General features: G+C 42.8%; 1 protein-coding gene across 1 annotated transcript in view; it reads right to left on the bottom strand.

Moving 5' to 3' along the window:
* The window catches only part of LOC120883302 (multidrug resistance-associated protein 4-like), a 296,729-nt gene that overhangs the window by 252,846 nt on the left and 23,826 nt on the right, over window positions 1-20,057 (bottom strand). Inside the window, 6 exon segments of the mRNA XM_040267344.1 lie at window positions 2,867-2,953; window positions 3,177-3,268; window positions 8,159-8,350; window positions 9,556-9,645; window positions 17,182-17,283; window positions 19,590-19,839. Coding sequence (XP_040123278.1) covers window positions 2,867-2,953; window positions 3,177-3,268; window positions 8,159-8,350; window positions 9,556-9,645; window positions 17,182-17,283; window positions 19,590-19,839 — 813 coding nt within the window.

Here is a 20,057-nt window from a genome sequence, read left to right as displayed (position 1 = left end):
TGATGCTTTTGAACTGTGGTGTTGGAGAAGACTCTTGAGACTCCCTTGGACTGCAAGGAGATCCAACCAGTCCATCCTGAAGGAGATCAGCCCTGGGATTTCTTTGGAAGGAATGATGTTAAAGCTGAAGCTCCAGTACTTTGGCCACCTCATGCAAAGAGTTGACTCATTGGAAAAGACTCTGATGCTGGGAGGGATTGGGGGCAGGGGGAGAAGGGGACGACAGAGGATGAGATGGCTGGATGGCATCACTGACTTGATGGATGTGAGTCTGAGTGAACTTTGGGAGTTGGTGATGGACAGGGAGGCCTGGCGTTCTGTGACTCATGGGGTCACAAAGAGTCGGACACAACTGAGCGACTGAACTGAACTGAAGTGTTAATTCTAGTAAGAATCCATGAAGCAATGTTAAACACCTGAATCATACTCAGATGTGAAATAAATCATTTGTAAATTCTAGACTTTATTAAGTATTTCCAAACCAATGGATTAATAAACCAACAGTCTTTTCACGGAAGCCCAGTGTTGGTACTGAAAACTTCACTTCTAATGTGTCTTCGACACATGATGGAGGAAAATGTTTGGCATCCAGTTATCAGGCTCCCAAGGTGTTGGGGGCCAGCGTGAGGAACTCCGCCCATGGCAAAGGTCATGAGGAAGGAGGCTTGGCATACGCAAAGGCGTGATCAAGCCTCAGGAAACCCCCTGTTCCCGAGCATCTAACCCCAAAACCAGAGTGTTTTATGCTCTCACCTATGCCTCTGACTTTACGGGGGGCTCTCCCCCATAACCGTTTCTCTCAGAGAAGGAGTAAACGTGCAGCTCCAAGGCAATAAAAATTCCTGGGCATGACAAGAGTGTTTCAGCTTACAGACTCCTCTGAAGGTTATCTAGCCTGCCTGTGTAGGTTTGTCTGGCCATAGGTGATTGTTTACAGCCTCCCAACCTGAGAGGCACGAGATGTTTTAGACTTACTAAAGGCAAATTCTTTGGGGGAGTTAGAAATTATCAGTATAGTGGGTTGGTTAGGAATTATATTGGTGAAGGTTTTTCATTTGTTGTGTCAATAATTGCTGCTAATTCCCTGCTCTGGGTGGGACAAGGATGTCTCAGGTCAAACCTCTCTGCTGACAGACTAGCTTGTGTGACAGGATTATCCATAATCCTGCCACTACACACATGATTGTTTACTACCTCTCAACCATAAACAGCACAGAGAGTTTTGGAGTATTTTGAGAGTCTTAATTAGCATAGGGCTTTTCTCATTGTTGAGTCAATGATTGCCGCCAGGCCTCCATATCCTTAGGCACCTGGGAATATATTAATCAATGTATTTGGAATATAGAAAAGGAAATATAGTAGTTTTTGATGTTGGCAATACTAGACTTTTTGAGTTAATGGATTTTCTCTTCTGTAATAGATCACTGTGCTTTGTTATAAATCACTGTGTCTTTGTTATGTAAAAATGTAACTTTATCGCTATCTTAAGACTAAATAGATCTTAAGGGGAGCATTGATGAAAGGATTTTCATTTGTTGGGCTGATGTTTGCCGCTAAATCTCCATATTCCCTGCCTGTATAATGAATATAAGTAACATATAGGAGAAATAAGTATTAACCTTTAAGATTAATCCTGTTAACCTTGGGTTAAATAAATTCCTTTCTTGATTGTAACTCACTACACCCTCACCCTATAGGAATGCAACTTTATCTGGAGGGTGGTGCCTGGTTTAAGAAAAAACACCCTTGGAAGAAATAAGGTTTTTTGGTTATCAGAAAGGACCATAGAATGTCAGCAGGTCTCACTCATGGCCAGAAGATGATAAGACCTTTTTTTGTTATACATTTATGTGAAGCACCTGATTTTGATAAAGGTCAGCACTGCTGACCCCCACGTGACTCTGTATTCATCCCTATGTGTAACAAAAGGTATAGAAACAAACCCCAAAATAAAGAAATCGGGTCAGTTTCCAGAAAGACTGATTCCCTCATGTCGTCCTTTTCTGCTCCCCCTTTCTCTGGCTGAATTCCCATCTGGAGCGTGGGTGCCCTCCAAGTCTACTTATTTGCCCCGGTTTTCAAGCCCATGCGAGAAGGAGCCCAAGGAGGGGCACCTTCCGATATTCAAGTGGCACCAGCGGCCCAACGTAGATGGTGCAAATTCCTTGTCTTGGAATTTTATTGGTATCCCACGTAAACCAAGTTATTCATCCCCTGTTTCTCTCCTACTATTTTCTGGCCAAATTCCCATCTGGTACATGGGTACCCACCAAGCCTATTAATTTTGCCTGGGCTTCTAAGATCAGACCAGGGGGGCCTCAGTGCCTCCTCTTCTTCGGGAGAACGGGAAGACACCTGTGGCCTACGTAGGTGGTGATTGGTATCCCACGTGAACCAAGTTATTCGGCCTCTTTTTCTCTGCCAATCTCCTAATCCCTCTCTATCTGTAATTAAATAAGTTATTTCCAAAGATGCCGATGCCGTCCCCACCTTCGAATTCCCTGGATCCACCGGGGCTGGACCCCGGCACCAAGGCCTACTCTTGGATTTCAAATTTTTACATCATTCTTATCCCTGGGGTTTGGATCCATTACCTGCAAGTCATGGGGGAATCTGCCATGTATCCCTCACTCCCTAAAGCACCGACCCCACTCTCCTCCACACCTGGCGTATTTTCCTGTCCTGACCTCTTCATGATGCAAAACTTCTCTATGATGGATCTTGTGTGGAGGGAAGGGAGGGAAGGGAGGGACACCAAGGCAGAGAGCTGAGACTCCTAAAGCACAAAGGCTTTCCTGAGCTCTCTTCCCTGATCTCTACAGGGTTCTTGGAAAGCAGAAATAATGGAAAACAGGAGCAAACTCACTGTTCAAACAAGTGCCTGCTGACTCCTACGTCCACTGCACTGAATGGATCGTCCAGGAGGTAGATGTCTGCATCCTGATACACGGCTCTAGAAAATGTAGAGAGACGTCAGGAGGGGACACTTCACACTCCCTCGGTCCCATCTCTGAATTATGATGGCATCCAACAACTCCATGTTCATTCCAAGAGCCCAGGGAAAGAGGAAAGACCCTGCTTCACACAGGCCCACCCGGTGAGCGGGGTCTGCATGCTCACGTCCACTAGGAGCTGCAGAGGAGGAGGGGCAGGATGGCAACTGAAACCCCACTTACCTTGCAAGGCTGACTCGGGCTTTCTCTCCTTCACTCAGTGGGGTTCCTCCATCTCCTCTCACAATTACATCTTCCTTCAAATTGTGCAAATCCTGTATGGAGATAGAAAAGGAAAAAAGAAAAAGACTTAAAATGCGCTCTCCTGCCATCCTAACATTTTAGCATCATTTCTTCATACAAGTATTTAATCAACGGCAATGGGCTTATTTCATAGTGACTAAACTGCAACCAAGAAAATTAAAAAAAACCCTCAGGGCTTTTCCTTTGTTTTCATTCTGTATTTTTTTCGAAGCATTTATGCATTTGACCACTTTAACAGGTATTTATTGAGGACTGACTATACACCAGGCACCGTTCTGGGCACAATGAATTCAGCCACGAGGAAACAGAGCCCCTAGAATTTCTTTCCACAGTGGGAGATGATGATAAGGAAAATTAACCCGAGCACACGAACTGAGGACATGAAGGAAAAGCAAACCAGCTCAGACGGATGGAGACTGAAGGAGGAAGTGAGTCCACACTAGAGTGTGAGGGCTTTGCTCAGAGGAGCTGTGAGCAGATCTGGGGAGGGGGCGGTGCTCAGGCAGACCTGGAGAGGCTGCTCCTCACAGAGGGAGGGGGAGAGTGTAGAGGCCACGGAGAGATGCCCAAGGGGTTCAGGACAAGCAAGGAGTTCAGGAGAGCAGAGCAGAGTAAGAATGATGGGAGTGAGGCCGGAGACAGAGCAGGAGGAGCCTGGGGTCACTCCAGTAAGAGGAGGAGAGTGAGGGGAGGACTGACATGGTCTGAGGTTTACAAGGAAACAAACTCCTGTGTTTTGCAGAAAACAGACAGTGAGTGGGGAAGGGTGAGGGCAGACACAAGTGAGGACATTACTGGAATAAGCTAGAAAACAGTGGGAATGGAGAGACCGGGTCACACTGCAGAGACATCTGGAAGGCAGAGTCTGTAAGACCTGCTGACAGGATGGGTGTTGTCTGTAAGAGAAGAGGACTGTGGTGTTTGGGCTGAAGAAGGGGAAAGACAGAGTCTCCATTTGCTGAGTTGGGGAAGATGGCAGATGCAGGTTTAGGAGGCTTTTCTTGTGGACAAGCTGAGATGACCTCTTGGTGATGCCACCGAGTGCCACCAGTGCAGCTGGACATGCACGTGTGAAGGTCTGTGCCAGAGACACAGGTGTGAGAGCTGGTGGCCCATGCTGGTGAAGGAAGAGGATTTATTGTATCTTAAATTACCACTTTTGCTGATCTTGGTCTCTGCTTCCTACTTTCAGAGAAGGGATAACACCTGACCAATGTCTTCACAGTGATACTTAAGGCAAATCATAGTGTGATAGACAAGTTCTGTACAAGAAATGGGAGCAGAAAGAGCAGGCTGGGCAGGAAAACCAAAAGGAAAGAAACAGTTTGCCCAATGGACACCCAGCAGATCAGCTGAAATAAGTAGATGCTTGTCTGTAAAAGCAGGAAAAACTCAAAGTTAAGAAAGATATGATGTTTTGACTTGAGGATCTGGGAATCTACCATAAATTATATTTGAATTCTATTTAAGAAGTAAATAGACAAATCAGTCTATTTTCCCCAGAGCACCTGGGGAAATTAAAAAAAAAAATGACAACAATATCCCCAAAATGACAAGATAACAATCAGGTTTAAGTTACACAATTATTACATTAAAAATCTTTGGATTATCTACTAAACCCCTCAGGCATCAACCTAAGATACACAGCAGTACCTTTCTGCAGATGACGCCCTCACTCTCTGTCTCTAGCAAATTTGGGAAGAAAGCAGGTAGCACACTGGAGTCTGCATGATAAACAAGTCCTTTGATCTCCCTAAGTCTCACTTTCCTCTTCTACAGAATGTGCTACAGAAACAAGAGTTACTAAACTCAAGGATGCTGTGAGAATCTAAGTATGAACACCCTCCATAAATGGAAAAAGGATTGGAGTTGATTGTAACTTGCTGCTGGTGATTGATGCCTATTTTCTCATCAAGCCAACAGTGGGAACCCATTCATAGTGTGGATCACAATATGCAAAGCACATGACCATAAAGAGAAGAAAGAAGGTGTCTCCATCGTAACCCTCCCTGACAGGCACACAGACACACAGGTTCCCTGCTCACTCAAAGCTTAACTGGGGTACATCCAATGAAAGGCAGCAATTGGTCTGTCATGAAAATTCATAATTTTTCACCTTCTTTCTTTGTTGAGCTCAGAAGTTATTACCATCCCTTGCTTAGGTTTTCATGAACAACAGTGAGCCATTTTAAGACAGGTTCTCACACACACACACACAGAGTTGTTGGCCTGTGTTTCACTGTTGAAGTCCTTGTAAACTGTTCCACTTAGCTTTTATGCTTTGATTCTATGTTGTTTCATTTTGTTTCTCAAAATAGTAACACATCATAGCACAGCAATCCTCACCATGTTCTAGAAAAGGCACCTAAATCCACTCATTCACTCAGCACAGTTGGGGCACAAGAAACAAGCGCTCTCCAAGTCTGGTAGCAGTCCTGTGAACTTGTCGTTGACTCTGACCATTATTTATAGACCAGCCCCAAATGGGAAAAACATTTCACAGGATTAGAAATAAAATCCAAGTCCTGCTAATTTCCCAGCCACTATTTTCTGATTACGTTAAAGGGAAAAGTCTGACTTGAGTATACACTACAATTCCCCCCGGTAACAGAAAGTTATTCTTATTCATGTTATTTTCCTTTAAGTTAAGTTTCCCCAATTCTCACTGAACAGCAGACACACACACTAGAGGCAAACTAGTAAATGGTGATGCTAGTTTGATGCCATCTGTCCAGAAGCACATCAAGGGCCTTCAGCGATGGTAGAGACTTGCAGTAGAAGCACCACGGAGCAGACTGCTGAAATGGTAAATGTGGGCCAGATGTGAGGCCCTGGCAGAGGAGGGCTAGACTCGAGAGTGGAGCAGCAGGAACCCTGCTTCCTTCACAGCTTTTCTTCCACGTGGAATTGCCCCTCCTCTCACACCTTGTCAATATCCTGCCTGTTTCCCCAGGCTCATCCCAAGTACCCTCTCCCATGGAACCATCCTGGACTCATCCCTACCTGCTGAGTTCCTAAGGCTCTGTTTACATCTCCCGTCTCTCATGAAGGACCATCTTATTCTGCTCCATCATTTGTACATGTGTACATGGCTTCTCTCAGCTCCTGGCGGGGTTGGGGGTGGTAAGATCTGTGCACCAAGCTCTGGGCTGGACCCTGACGCTGATTATCTCTAATCCTCACAACAAGCTCACAGGAAGTCCTGGCCCCATTTCACAGATGAGCAAATTTACTAAGTGAGGTCATATCACTGGTCTGAGGATGGTCAACTGTTAAACAGAAGAGCTGGAATCTGAACCAGATCATGTCCTTTTGAACCAGTTCATAGCCTTTTGCTCTTTCACATCACACTGCCCAGGTGGTGACCGAAGATTATATTTGAAATGAAGGCAACACTAAAATAACTCAAGTCTCAAAGGCCTCTATACCTAGACACAGAATGATCAGTTAACTTATTATCCTATGATTGTTAAGGCAGTCTGAAAAGAAAATGTCCAAGTTGGCAAGAATGTGTAAATATAAGATGAAAGTACAAACTTACAGGCATCCAAGATGGGTTTGTAAGATCAAGCAATCTATGTGGGAAAATATCAAACTAGAATTTATCAGCATGATACCTTTATGTAATGCCTAAAAGTTTTTAAAATCATTAAAAGCTTTTTATAAAATTTTTAAAGTTTTTAAAAGTGGTTAAAGATAATATACAGTCAAATGTTACATATTATATTGCTTATGGTAACAGAATATGTTTACTGTTGATTTATGTGACATCTGGTCCCATTACCTCCTGGCAAATAGGTGGGGAAAAGGTGGAAACAGTGACAGATTTTATTTTCTTTGGCTCAAAAATCACTGCAGATGAAAAAAAAATCACTGCAGATGGTGACTGCAGCCATGAAATTAAAAGATGCTTGCTCTTTTGGAAGAAAAGCTACGACCAACCTAGACAGCATATTAAAAAGCAGAGACATCACTTTGCTGACAAGGGTCCATACAGTCAAAGCTATGATTTTTCCAGTAGACGTGTATGAATGTGAGAGTTGGACTATAAAGAAGGCTGAATGCCAAAGAATTGATACTTCTGAATTATTGTTCTAGAGAAGTCTCTTGAGAGTCCCTTGGACTGCAAGGAGATTAAACCAGTCAATCCTAAAGGAAATCAACCCTGAATATTCATTGGAAAGACTGATGCTAAAGCTGAAGCTCCAATAATTTGGCCACTTGTACGAACTGCCAACTCATTGGAAAAGACTCTGACACTGGAAAAGACTGAGGGCAGGAGGAGAAGGGGATGACAGAGAATGAGATGGTTGGATGGCATCACCAACTTGGTGGACATGAGTTTGAGAAAGCTCCAGGAGATGGTGAAGGACAGGGAATCCTGGCGTGCTGTACTCCACGGGGTCAAAAAGAGTTGGACAGGACTTAGTGACTGAACAACAATGTCTACAGATGAACTCACCTGAGGTCTAGGATCTGCTTTGGAATACCAGGGGATGGGGTGGCATGTTGGGTGGAGGGGTGGCACAGGGCAGGGGTAAACACCCAGCAAGACTGGCCACCAGCTGACCCTGGCTGAACCCGGGGGTGGGAACATGAGGGTTCATTACACAGTGCTCTCTATTCTTACAAATTTTTGTTAATTGTCCATTAAAAAAATAATCTAAAAGTGAATGAAACTTCACCAAATGAAACAAAGGCATTCTGTGACCATCATTATCACACCAGAATTAAAACAACAACGTATATGACTGCATACTTACTCAGAAGTCCAGCTTAAAGCAACAAATAAAAGACCTTTCAAAATCAAATAAAAAGAACTTTCAACAAATCTTAGAGCTTAAACCAATATTATCATTATTTGAAATCTGAGTACATGCAACTCAAGAGTCATTACTCACCTCTTCCAAAGCACAAGCCCTTATTACTTTTTCATATCGGTCTTTTTCATATTTCTTCCCAAATAAAATGTTACTCCTCACAGTTCCTGGAAACAACCAGGGCTGCTGAGAAACATACGCGATCCTCCCATGCACGGTGACCTTCCCCTGACTCGGGGGCAGCTCCCCCAGCAGAGCACGTAACAGTGATGACTGAAACAGACAGCAACACACACATGTGAACAGGCAGCACTCAGGACGGAACACGCCCCGCAGCACAGCCGACCCCACCCTGGTGCTTGATCAGTGATATCAGAACAGGATAAAGTACAGCTCTGGAAGTTGCAGGAAAAAATGGAAAACAGCACTATTGGTCAATGTAGACTAAAGGTTGATAAGGAATATTAATACTGTAACAATCCACCCTGCCAGAGTTTCCCCCAAATGAAGTGCTCTACTCAGCAAAGACTAAGAATGTCCAACATCCTTCGCTAGCAGAGCAGACCAGCGTGAGGTGTTCTTTCTGTTTCTGATGTTTAATGCAGCTGTTCTTGCATCTGGTATCTGTTACTTGACAAATACTTGTTCTTAAAAAAACTATGTGGGGAGGGGAGGAGCAAGGAACCATGGCCGCTATGGTAGCTCTTTGCAGTGGGCTAGGGAAGAGAAAGTTGACGCGTTTCACAACAGCTGTTGTCTGCCTCACAAATCCTGGGATTCATGCAGGGCTGTGGAGAAGAAGTTGTTCACAATATAATCAGGTAACCAGCAACAGGGACCTGCCTATTCCAATGGAAAATCCTTATAAGGAGCCTCTGAAAAAATGTATCTTGTATGAAAAATGTGTAGATTATAAGAATCTACAGCTTTTATCCCAGTTTATTTCTCCATTTACTGGATGCATTTATAGAAGGCACATAACAGGTCTTTATGGGAACAAAAAAAAAGAAATCACAAAAGCAATTAAGAGAGCTCACATTTTGGGGACGTGGCTGCACCTTCACTGCATGTGCACTGATGGGACCAAGTCAAGTCACGTAAGGAAACACTCAGAGCTCCTCAGAAGAGCCTTTACCACCTCCAGAATTCCTGGAGGGGCCACTGTGACAAAAAGAAGCCCCTATTGTCTCCATCCAAACTGAACAGCTGTCACATAGATAATCTCCTTCACTGAGATGTCCAAATTCCTGACACCAGCTCCCCACTGTGCAACGTAAAGCACCAAGAAGGAAAGCACAGTGTGCATTTATCCAGGTTTATATGGCCACAAAACCTTCTCACAAAACTAATATTGCATGGAACACACCTAGAGAAACACCATTCTAGATACATTCAAACTGTGTCACACTCAGCTCCGGGCTCCACTCTTGAGAATTTAACAGGGGCTATGATTTTGCATCAAGGGCATCACAACTCACCTTTCCTGCGCCCACAGGTCCAACCACAGCTAACAGTTCACCGGGTCTGACAGTAAAGGAAAGGCCTCGTAGAGCTGGGGTTTCTGATTCCTGCAAATGAAAGTTTATAAAAATGTACCCATTTCAATAAAGTAACACATACCTTACTTTAGAAAATAGAGAAAATAATGTAATAGTTATTGATATGCTAACATTAACCAACATTTTTCTTCTTCCTATTTCAATACACTGTTCCCAAGAGGCCTTTTCATCCAATCCTATCTCTTTGGGGTGTTGAAGAAGTTTTAGCTGCCTTTAGGAAGGCTCCTTCTTTCACCAGATTTCCAGACACAGCTCTAGACACTCACAGATTTTAAATAGCAGAGATGACAAGGCACCTGCCTGAAATGCAAACTGAAGGATGCACACTAGTTTATTAAAATAATGTACTTAATACAATATCCAGTGTGGGAGGGTTTTAATCACGTGGCTCGGATGGTAAAGAATCTGCCTGCAATGTAGGAGATCCGAGTTTCGATCCCTGGGTCAGGAAGATCCCCTGGAGAAGAGAATGGAAACTCCAGTATTCTTGCCTGGAGAATATCAGGGACAGAGGAGCCTGGCGGGCTACAGTCGGTGGGGTAGCAAACAACTGGACACGATTGAGGGGCTAACACTTTGACTTCCTTTTCAAGTTTTCATCGTGACCCCTGGTTTTAACTGTCTTTCTCATTAATCCACTAGGTGGCAGCATAAGTACCTGGTGTGCCCGGCCCTTCAATAGGTAATTTGAAATCTCCACGAAAGTCTCCATTTTCATTCAATATAGAATGAACCTCAGTAATGCTCAGCAAGCAAAGGGGCGCTTTATATGAAGAAGCCACTCTTGGTAAATTAACTCTTATAAGTAACAGTCAAAGCTCTCAATTAATGAGAGCTCTACTGCAGCACAAACACAGCAACAATTGGGGAATAAAGAAATTAATGACATTATGGGATAAAGTGATAAAGCCTCAATTTCCTATGTCTTACATGCATTACCTGTCCTGGCTAAATAGGAGCAATAAAGTACTTGTACTGTAAGAAAAACATAAAACATGAAGGTACACGCAACAGCAATGTGAGGGAGAAAAACAAAGTACTCATCAAGCCAATCACAGGTTGTATTCGTGGTAGACTTAAGGGTGTGTGTGGGTGTCTTTACATATTCAAAGTGTTAATAAAATTGCCAGTAACTTCTGTGTCAAGAAAAAAAAATAGTGGTTACACGTGATTAAGTAAAATGCCCTAAAGACTAAAAGCACAGAGTCTGGATTAAAAGTCTGGATAATCTTCAAACTGAAAATATTTTCTGGAAAGACCTGAACTGATTATACAACATTCACATACTAAAATAATGACAATGATTTTTCATCACACACACACAAAAAAACAAGTTTCAGATTTGGGGAATGACAAATTATCAACAAGAAGCTAGATTTTAATACATAAGAAATATTTTTAAAGCTTTTTAAGCTTCTCCACTCCTTTCTTCCTGCCTGACACTTGGGATTCCTATTTTACTACTTTTCACTCAGTTATTACTACAAAATAGTGAACTACCTACAAACATCAGCTTCCTATTGCAGCCCCTCAGTCTGTCATTTCAAGTGAAATGCCAGGCTGGATGAAGCACAAGCTGGAATCAAGACTGCCGGGAGAAATATCAATAACCTCAGATATGCAGAAGACATCACCCTTAGGGCAGAAAGTGAAGAAAAACTAAAGAGCTTCTTGATGAAAGTGAAAGAGGAGAGTGAAAAAGCTGGCTTAAAACTTGACATTCAGAAAACTAAGATCATGGCATCCAGTCCCATCACTTCATGGCAAATAGATGGGGAAACAATGGAAACAGTGACAGAGTTTATTTTTTGGAGCCCCAAAATCACTGCAGATGGTGATTGCAGCCATGAAATTAAAAGATGCTTGCTCCTTCAAAGAAAAGCTATGACCAACCTACACAGCATATTAAAAAGCAGAGACATTACTTTACCAACAAAGGTCCATCTAGTCAAAGCTATGATTTTTCCAGGAGTCATGTATGGATGTGAGAGTTGGACTACAAAGAAAGCTGAGCGCCAAAGAATTGATGCTTTTGAACTGTGGTGTTGGAGAAGACTCTTGAGAGTCCCTTGGACAGCATAGAGATACAACCAGTCCATCCTAAAGGAAATCAGCCCTGAATATTCACTGGAAAGACTGATGCTGAATCTGAAACTCCAATAGTTTGGCCACCTGATACAAAGAAATGAATCATTTGAGAAGACCCTGATGCTGGGAAAGATTGAAGGTGGGAGAAGGGGGATGACAGAGGATGAGTTGGTTGGATGGCATCACTGACTTGATGGACATGAGTTTGAGTAAGCTCTGGAAGTTGGTGATGTACATACAGGGAAGCCTGGTGTGCTGCAGTCCATGGGGTCACAAAGAGTTGGACACAACTGAGCGACTGAACTGAATTGAACTGTCTGTCAGGGCCAGACAGTGTTCCCTCCCTGTTCAGGCTTCAGGATCCGGCACTGCTCAGAGGTGACCAGAAGGGGGCAGCACTCAACAGTCCATGGCTTCTGGGTCCCTCCCCCACTGGTTATCCAGGCTACGGGACACTGACTCAAGGATTATCATCTGAGTCCGGACTCTGTGCAGACGCAGTTCGAAACCCCGGTCCCGTGAGATCTGTGGGCTCCCACAGGACTATTTTTCTTATTTTGGCTGCTCTGGGTCTTTGTTGCAGTGTGTGGGCTTAATTGCTCCAGAGCATGTGAGATCTTATTCTTCACCAGGGGTGGAACCCACATCCCCTGCACTGGAAGGTGGATTCTTAACCACTGGACTACCAGAGAAGTCCTGGGACCATTTATTTTAAAGCATAAAGATTGAGATGAAGTCCCATCATTCCATGAATGAGACCTGGGTCCCTGAGACCTTTCCCATCTGCCCACCTGGCTGTCTAGGGGAGCAGGTTACAGAGCTCAAGTCTGTCTCCTGCCTCCCAGCCCAGCAGGGGCTTCATTCAGACTCAGCTTCTCTCCAAAACCCCAATGTCTTCCCCTTCCCCTCCGAGGGCTCTCTCACCCATGACCTAACCCGACAGTCCTAATTACTAATGACCCCAGCAAGGGGCACAGTCCTTCCATAGGCAAGGCCAGGGGAATTGGACAGGGTGTTCTGGACTACAGTGCAATTTTATGCAGAAGTGTGTGACCAAGCTATTAAACTCTTGAAAGAACAAGATAGTTCACTTTAAAATGCTGCATAGTTTCACACAAAAGCAATTCAATGGACACCTGCACACACTGCGGGGGAGGATGCAGGGGACAGAAGGACAGACAGCGTTGGGCGCCCCGGGTCTACTTGAACACCTGCACGGAGGACGCGACGTCGGGCTCTCCCACCTGCTGCTCTGGGCTGCGGGCTGCCTGGCCACGCTCTGTGTGATGACCGGCTCAGGGCACCACCCTGGCCCTGACGTGAGTACGGCCTGGCTTTACTGAGCACCACGAGAGCCCCAGGGCCTCCACTCCTCAGGGGCACTTCTCCAGCACCAGAAATCTGGGAAACCACAACAGCTGTGTTTCCTGTTTTGATGCTAAGGTTGCTAATATTAACTTCTTTGGGAAAAAATGAAAGGTAAAAGCTACTGTTCAGATAACTCAACATTAGTGACTGCCAGGAGCTGAATTCTGTTCTGTGCCCACTGCCAACCAACGCCAACCAATTCTAAAACCACGACTCTGCCTTCCCCTCCTCAGCTCCCACCACAGAGACCACGTCCGGTACGAGTAACACCACTCTAACTCCGACCACCCAACCTGTGCCAAAGTCTGCCTTTGACACATCCAGTTTCTTTAGAGGAAATATCTTTGTCTTGGGTGTGCAGGGTGTCATTTTCTTTCTGTATAAATTTTGCAGATCTAAAAAACAAAACTACTACACTGTGAAAACAGACCTGCTAAATTAACAAGGACTGGAGTGTAACTAACTGAAACCACAACATTTTCTTTCAATATGTCCCACGTGGAATATGTTATTCTAGGACTTTTAACTGTTCCTATATGAGCACCGTCCTTGAAGAAGAATCAGTTAAATCACGTTGCTCAAGGGAATATTTAAAACATTCTGCATGAAATCTTGTGTCTTCTTTTACCTTAAATGACTGTTGCTGTGGTATTGGTTCTCTCTTCTTGACATGTCAGCTGTGACTCTGTAAGTGATGGAAAACACTGTCCTGTGCAGACAACCCCATGACTCTCTTGGCAGTTTAAATGTTGTCATTTTAAAGTCTGAAAGCTGTGTTATTTTTATGTGAACTCAGGATGTAGTTTAGTGACCAGAATTGAGAAGAATATGCTGAAGCAGCATCAATCAGGTGGATTTTTGGCTATCATTTCCAAAGTGGAATAGATTTATAAATTTAGTAGCCTTAGAGCAAAATTCTGTGCTTAATAATAGTTATTCTTTCTACATAGAAACAAGAAAAATAGTAAAGTATAGCAGCATATTATTCATACTTGTAAAGCACCTTATATCTTTGAGAAATTAAAAAAACAGTGCTTAAAGACAGCCTAAAAGGTAAACTTAACCTAAAATTTTGGTGATCTGATATTTCACATTAAAGAAGGAAAAAGTTCCTCTGAGGATGTAACTGTCAATGTGGACAGTAAAAAAATCTGCTTTAAGATACTTAAGTGTTAGCATTTAATTGAAAACATCCCTATTTTATTCAAAACCCAAGTGATTTAAACAATGTTAAAGAAAGTCAAAAGCCTTCATCTATTGAACCACCCAAAAGTTTTCTTATGGCTAATAAAAAGTATAAAGTTGATTTAATTTTATTTTCCTCTGTACTTTAAAAAATTATCCTAACACTGTTGTGCCTCAAAAAGATTTCCACCAAGCTTTCTTGAAAAGTAGCTTTTATGAGGCAAGAAACAAGTTGTCTTAGAATCATTTACTCTTTAATGAGACAATCATTTTAAGTTTTAACACAGCAAGTGTGAGAAGCGTAATTTCAGAAAAAAATTTAGTTGGTCAGATTACTGTAGATTTTTAATGATGATTGCCCTGGGTAAGCAGATCATACTTTTTCTTTCTTCTCTCCCATCCTTTACCAGTTTCAGTTCCTGTGGTGTGATAACATGCACACTTTCATTTCTTTAGTTTCCTTATGAAGCACTAGTTTTTTCAGGTTTAGAGGGATCCCTCTTCCCTGACTTTGACACACAGGAGTAGTTCAGGGGCTCAAATCAATTTAAAATGAGCTTTTGCTCATTAAGGCTCCGATTACTAAGGCTTTTTTGTTTTTGTTTCTTTAATCTATAGTGGTTGAATTTAGCACTTGGTTTTCAATGTTTTATGGTAAGAAATGACAAATTGCTTTTGTCCATTTCTTAAGCCAAATTTCCTTACATTTGGATAATTAAAGGTTCATAAAATGAAGATTTACTGTTTCTTCATTACTTGCTGGTACAGCTAGAGTTTCTTTTCCTTGCAAATCTGTACATATCTCTAGTGTTTTCAAGGGCCTTAATTGTTTAAAATCTCTGGCTTCAGAGGTTTCTGGGGAAAGGCAGGATTACATTTTTGTGTTTCCCTCAGTAGTAACAACCTAGGTACCTCACAATAGTGCCATGACTGTTAGTTTTTAGTGAGTGCTAGAAGATACAAGACTCAGTTGAGAATACATAGAATTTCCATTCTCCCAAAGTGGTAAATATTAGTTGCAAAGGCATTATTGGCATTTAGGTAGACAGAAACACCTTGCCACACAGTAATGTTAGCACTGTAGCTATTTTTGTGAAAATGTAGCTGATGAAGCCTCTCCTGTAATTTTGAATGCTGCTCTAACAAAACCATAATATGGAATTAGTTTACAAGAAAAGCCTTACAGCCTTGTTCCTCTTCCTTTAGCAGTTTAGTACCTTGAGTTATTAATAATTTGATTTTTTTTTACTCTATAAGGTATATAGAAACCTTTTCAGATTTTTCACCTGATTTTTTTTCACATAGACTGCAGTACAACTAAAATCCTTTATTTTACCTTGCAGATATTTATTGCACAGGCAGATATTGTTGTATATAGATACTTTTATTTCAGTTCATTAAAAATTGCAGAACCAATCTGCATCATATATCAAACTGATTTAAAATACATCTACAAAAAATAAATAAATGATAAAGTAAATCTATGTGTTTACTGGGAAAAAAAGAAATCTGCTAATGAGTCATATAAAGTATGTGTTAGCATTCACATACAGCGGCCTTTAAGATGGAATTTTAGTGGTGCTTTCTATAAATGCTTCAAGAGCATTATACCGAGAAACACCAAGCAGGAGATAAATCTACTATATTAAGGCAGGAGAAACCATCAGGGCAGGGCAGGCACCGTGTGTGAGTTTCCATGGACAGAAGGTGCAGGGACGTGGTTTCATGTATCTGGGAACAAACCACTGTGTTGTTGGTGGGGAAGACAGCTGCTGAGTCAGAAGCAGGTGAACAGGACGCAGGGCGCACCACAGAGTCACAGGCACGGAAGACAGGGTGAGTCTACAGTCAGGACACGAGCTCTGTGGTCCCCACTCTGACAGCCGGGCTCCTGGGCTCTGCTCTGGAGGGTGACCCTCTGATGGAGGCACCACCTCCCTGAGCCCCTCCAGCCCTGGGGGTGGGAGCAGCTTCCTGCCTTTGCTAAGCTCTGAGTTGTCTCATGCACCATTCTAATGGTTCTACCCTTTCTAATTTTTCCTCCCTCTTTCATCACCTACGTAACTAACTCCCTGCATGGAACTCCCTCTCCCATGCTGGGGTTCAGTTTTCCTGACTAATCCACACTGATACAGGAGGGGAGCACACAGGACCACGAAACCTGGGGTGAAGGGGAGCATTTCCATTGGTAAAGGGGCTGCACTGGGTGTGCGATACTGATGGCTTCTTGAGACCAGACCTGGTCGTTTTTTCTCTTTGCCTGCAACTAACAAATAAACCAAGTGTTGGAAACCACCAACTTGTCACCAACTTGTCAGCAACTCTGCCAACTTGTCATCAAGGGCAGTCCTTTCACTGGGAATCACTGGTGCTCATCATGCCCACCTGCTGTCTCCTCCTGCCCCTGGCTGCCAACAAAGTGTCCAGAACCATCCAGAAGCTCAGGATGGGGGATCCCCCAGCCAAAATCCAGATCACAGCCTCACTCTATGTATAATAATGTGATCTGATAATCAAGGCAAAATTGTACACTAACTCCCCAAAGCCTCTTTAACAACCAGTTGTGCAATTAACCCATTCCACACTGGAGCGTTTTGTCTGTCCATTCCTATAAATGCTAACATTACAAATGTATGTACTTGAAGTTCAAAAGGTGCTAATACTTTGAAAGCTCTCTTGAAAATGAGATAGAGAGCAAGCAATAAGTCAAAGGTCTTAGGTTGATTTTATACTTAATCTCCATTAGATACAACTTTAATCCAAATTTTGAGAATTTTCAAAACATACTTTCAGTAAATGAGCAAGTCACAATTTACACCACGCATAAAATCTAAAAATTCTCCAGTAAATTCACATCACAGTTGTCTATTAGAAGTCAAGATTCTGGAATGGAGGACTTGTTACCTCATCCCAAAAAGCAGTGAAATCTTGCATGTCCACTATCCTTTCACCATCTGATGGCTGCTGAGGGTGGAGCTCTGGTATCTCATCAAGTAATAGAAAATTCTACAGAAAACAAAACAAACAAACAAACAAAAAACAGATTGTTAAACTGCAGAAGAAAGCACAAACAAAAAACAACTGCTTTCCTGGGATTTGCAATAAAAACCTTTGTACAATCTAAATTATATTTTACCAACTGTACTTAAAGTATTAGTTCACATCAGAATATATTAAATAGCATATGGAATAATAGTTACTGCTATTACAGCTCATGGTATATATCAATAAAATTGTATAATATAGTGCATTTGCTGTGGTTCAGTCATCAAGTAGTGTCTAACTCTTTGCAGCCCCATGGACTGCAGCACGCCAGGCTCCCCTGTCCTTCACTATCTCCAAGAGTTTGCTCAAATTCATGCTGATTGAGTCAGTGACGCTATCTAACCCTCTCATCCTCTGTTGCTGCCTTCTCCTGCCTTCAGTCTTCAAAAAACATCAGGGTCTTTTCCAATGAGTCAGCTCTTGGCATTAGGTGGCCAAGTATTGGAGCTTCAGCTTCAGCATCAGTCCTTCCACTGAGTACTCAGGGTTGATTTCCTCTAGGATCAACTGGTTTGAAATCTTTGCAGCCCAAGGGACTCTCAAGAGTCTTCTCCAGTACCACAGTTCCAAAGCATCAATTATTTGGTGCTCAGTCTTCTTTATGGTCCAACTCTCACATCTGTCTATTACTATTGGAAAAATTATAGCTTTGACTATATGGACTTTTGTCGGCAAAGTAATGTCTCTGCTTTTTAAAAAATGCTGTCTAGGTTTGTCACAGCTTTTCTTCCAAGAAGCAAGTGTCTTTTAATTTCATGGCTGCAGTCACCCTCTGCAGTGATTTTGGAGCCCAAGGAAATAAAATTTGTCACTGCTTCCATTGTTTTCCCATATATTGCAATCAAGTGATAGGACCATATGCCATGATTTTAGTTTTCTGAATGTTGAGCTTTAAGCCAACTTTTTTACTCTCATTTTTCACTTTCATCAAGAGGCTTTTTAGTTCCTCTTCACTTTCTGCCATAAGCGTGGTGTCATCTGCATATCTGAGGCTATTGATATTTCTCCTGGCAATCTTGATTCCAGCTTGAGCGTCATCCAGCCCGGCATTTCACATGATATACTCTGAATATAAGTTAAATAAGCAAGGTGACAATAAACAGCCTTGACGTGCTGTGCTGTGCTTAGTTGCTTTGGTCGTGTCCAACTCTTAGGGACCTCATGGATTGTAGCCCTCCAGGCTCCTCTGTCCATGGCAATTCTCCAGGCAAGAACACTGGAGTGGGTTGTCAGGCCCTTCTCCAGGGGATCTTCCCAACACAGAGACCAAACCCTGGTTTCCTGCATTGCAGGCAGATTCTTTACTGACTGACCCTTGAGAGAAGGTGACAATATACAGCCTTAACGTACTCCTTTACAAATCTGAAACCAGTCTTGGTTCCATTACTTGTTCCAGCAACAGTTCTAACTGTTGTTTCTTGACCTGAATACAGTTTTCTCAGGAGACAGGTCAGATGGTCTGGGATTCCCATCTCTTTCAGAATTTTCCATAGTTCCTTGTGATCCATACAGTCAAAGACTTTAGTGTTTTCAATGAAGGAGAAGTAGATGCTTTTCTGGAATTATCTTGCTTTTTCTATGATCTAATAGATGTTGACAATTTGATCTCTGGTTCCTAAGCTTTTATAAATCCAGCTTGTGCATGTGGAAGTTCTTGGCTCACATAATAGTGGGAATTACAAATTTGAAAAGAAGAAGGCAGTTAGAGAGAGGATTAAGCAGTAAATAAAAAGGGGCCAGGGATGAAAAGGCAGATACAAAAGGCAGGCTCAGATACCAACAAGCAAAACATCTGTGGAGGAAAGAACTCATTTTGGAACACAGAGAGTTGAGTGAATCTGAGGTCACTCTTCCTGTCCAAGCAGCAGGGAGCTCTCAGCAAGCTCCTCTCCTTCTGGCCCAGAGAGGAATCCTGTGCCCCAGGACTGCACAGCCACTGCCTGGTCCCTGGAGTCAGCACAGGAGATTCACTCTGATGCTTCTCCTGCTTTTAGACATTTTAGTCACTCTGCAGGCATCACTACACTAGAGCCCTGTGCTACTGATACTTATATATACTACTGCCCCTACATGAGAACCAGTCTCATGATATCTGTAACACACTCTACCTAATAAGAGAAGAGAGTACCTACAACATTCTGGGAAGACTACCAGCTTTGGCACTGGGAGAGTTAAATCTCACCTAACTGGCACACAGGGATACCACATAAAGGAGCTATTTTAGGTAAAATCTGCCTATAACTTTAAAAAGTTATTTGTCCCCAAACCTTGATTCTTCGGATGCTGACGACAGCCTCTGACGCCTTCTCGACGGCCATGGGGAAGTAGAGGGTGCTCGAGAACCGCAGAGCCTCGAACAGCGTCACCACCACAAACACCTGGCTGGCTGTGATCCGGTTGTCAAGGAGCTCATTGGTGATGAAGGTGACAAAAATCATGATTTTGCTTACAGCAAAAAATGATGCCAAATTCATGCCCCTAAGGTAGGAACTTTTCAGAATCTTGGAAATTTCCTTCCTGGAAAAGAGAGAACGAAATATGTTTTAAAAGAAGTATTGATATCCAAGTCCTCACGTGGAGGGACTATTCAGTGCACGCCCGGGGCTCCATCCCGACACCAGGACACACACTTCATCACCACTTCACTCTTCCAACTAAGCAGAGGCTTCCTGTCACCCTTGTAAACACTGCGGGTCAAATCAGGCTGGGTTTGAATATTCATTCAAAAGCATTCA

The sequence above is a fragment of the Oryx dammah genome, unplaced genomic scaffold (assembly GCF_014754425.2).
Source record: "Oryx dammah isolate SB20612 unplaced genomic scaffold, SCBI_Odam_1.1 HiC_scaffold_24, whole genome shotgun sequence".
In the NCBI taxonomy this organism is placed as follows: Eukaryota; Metazoa; Chordata; class Mammalia; order Artiodactyla; family Bovidae; genus Oryx; species Oryx dammah.
This window is presented reverse-complemented; position numbering and strand designations above follow the sequence as displayed.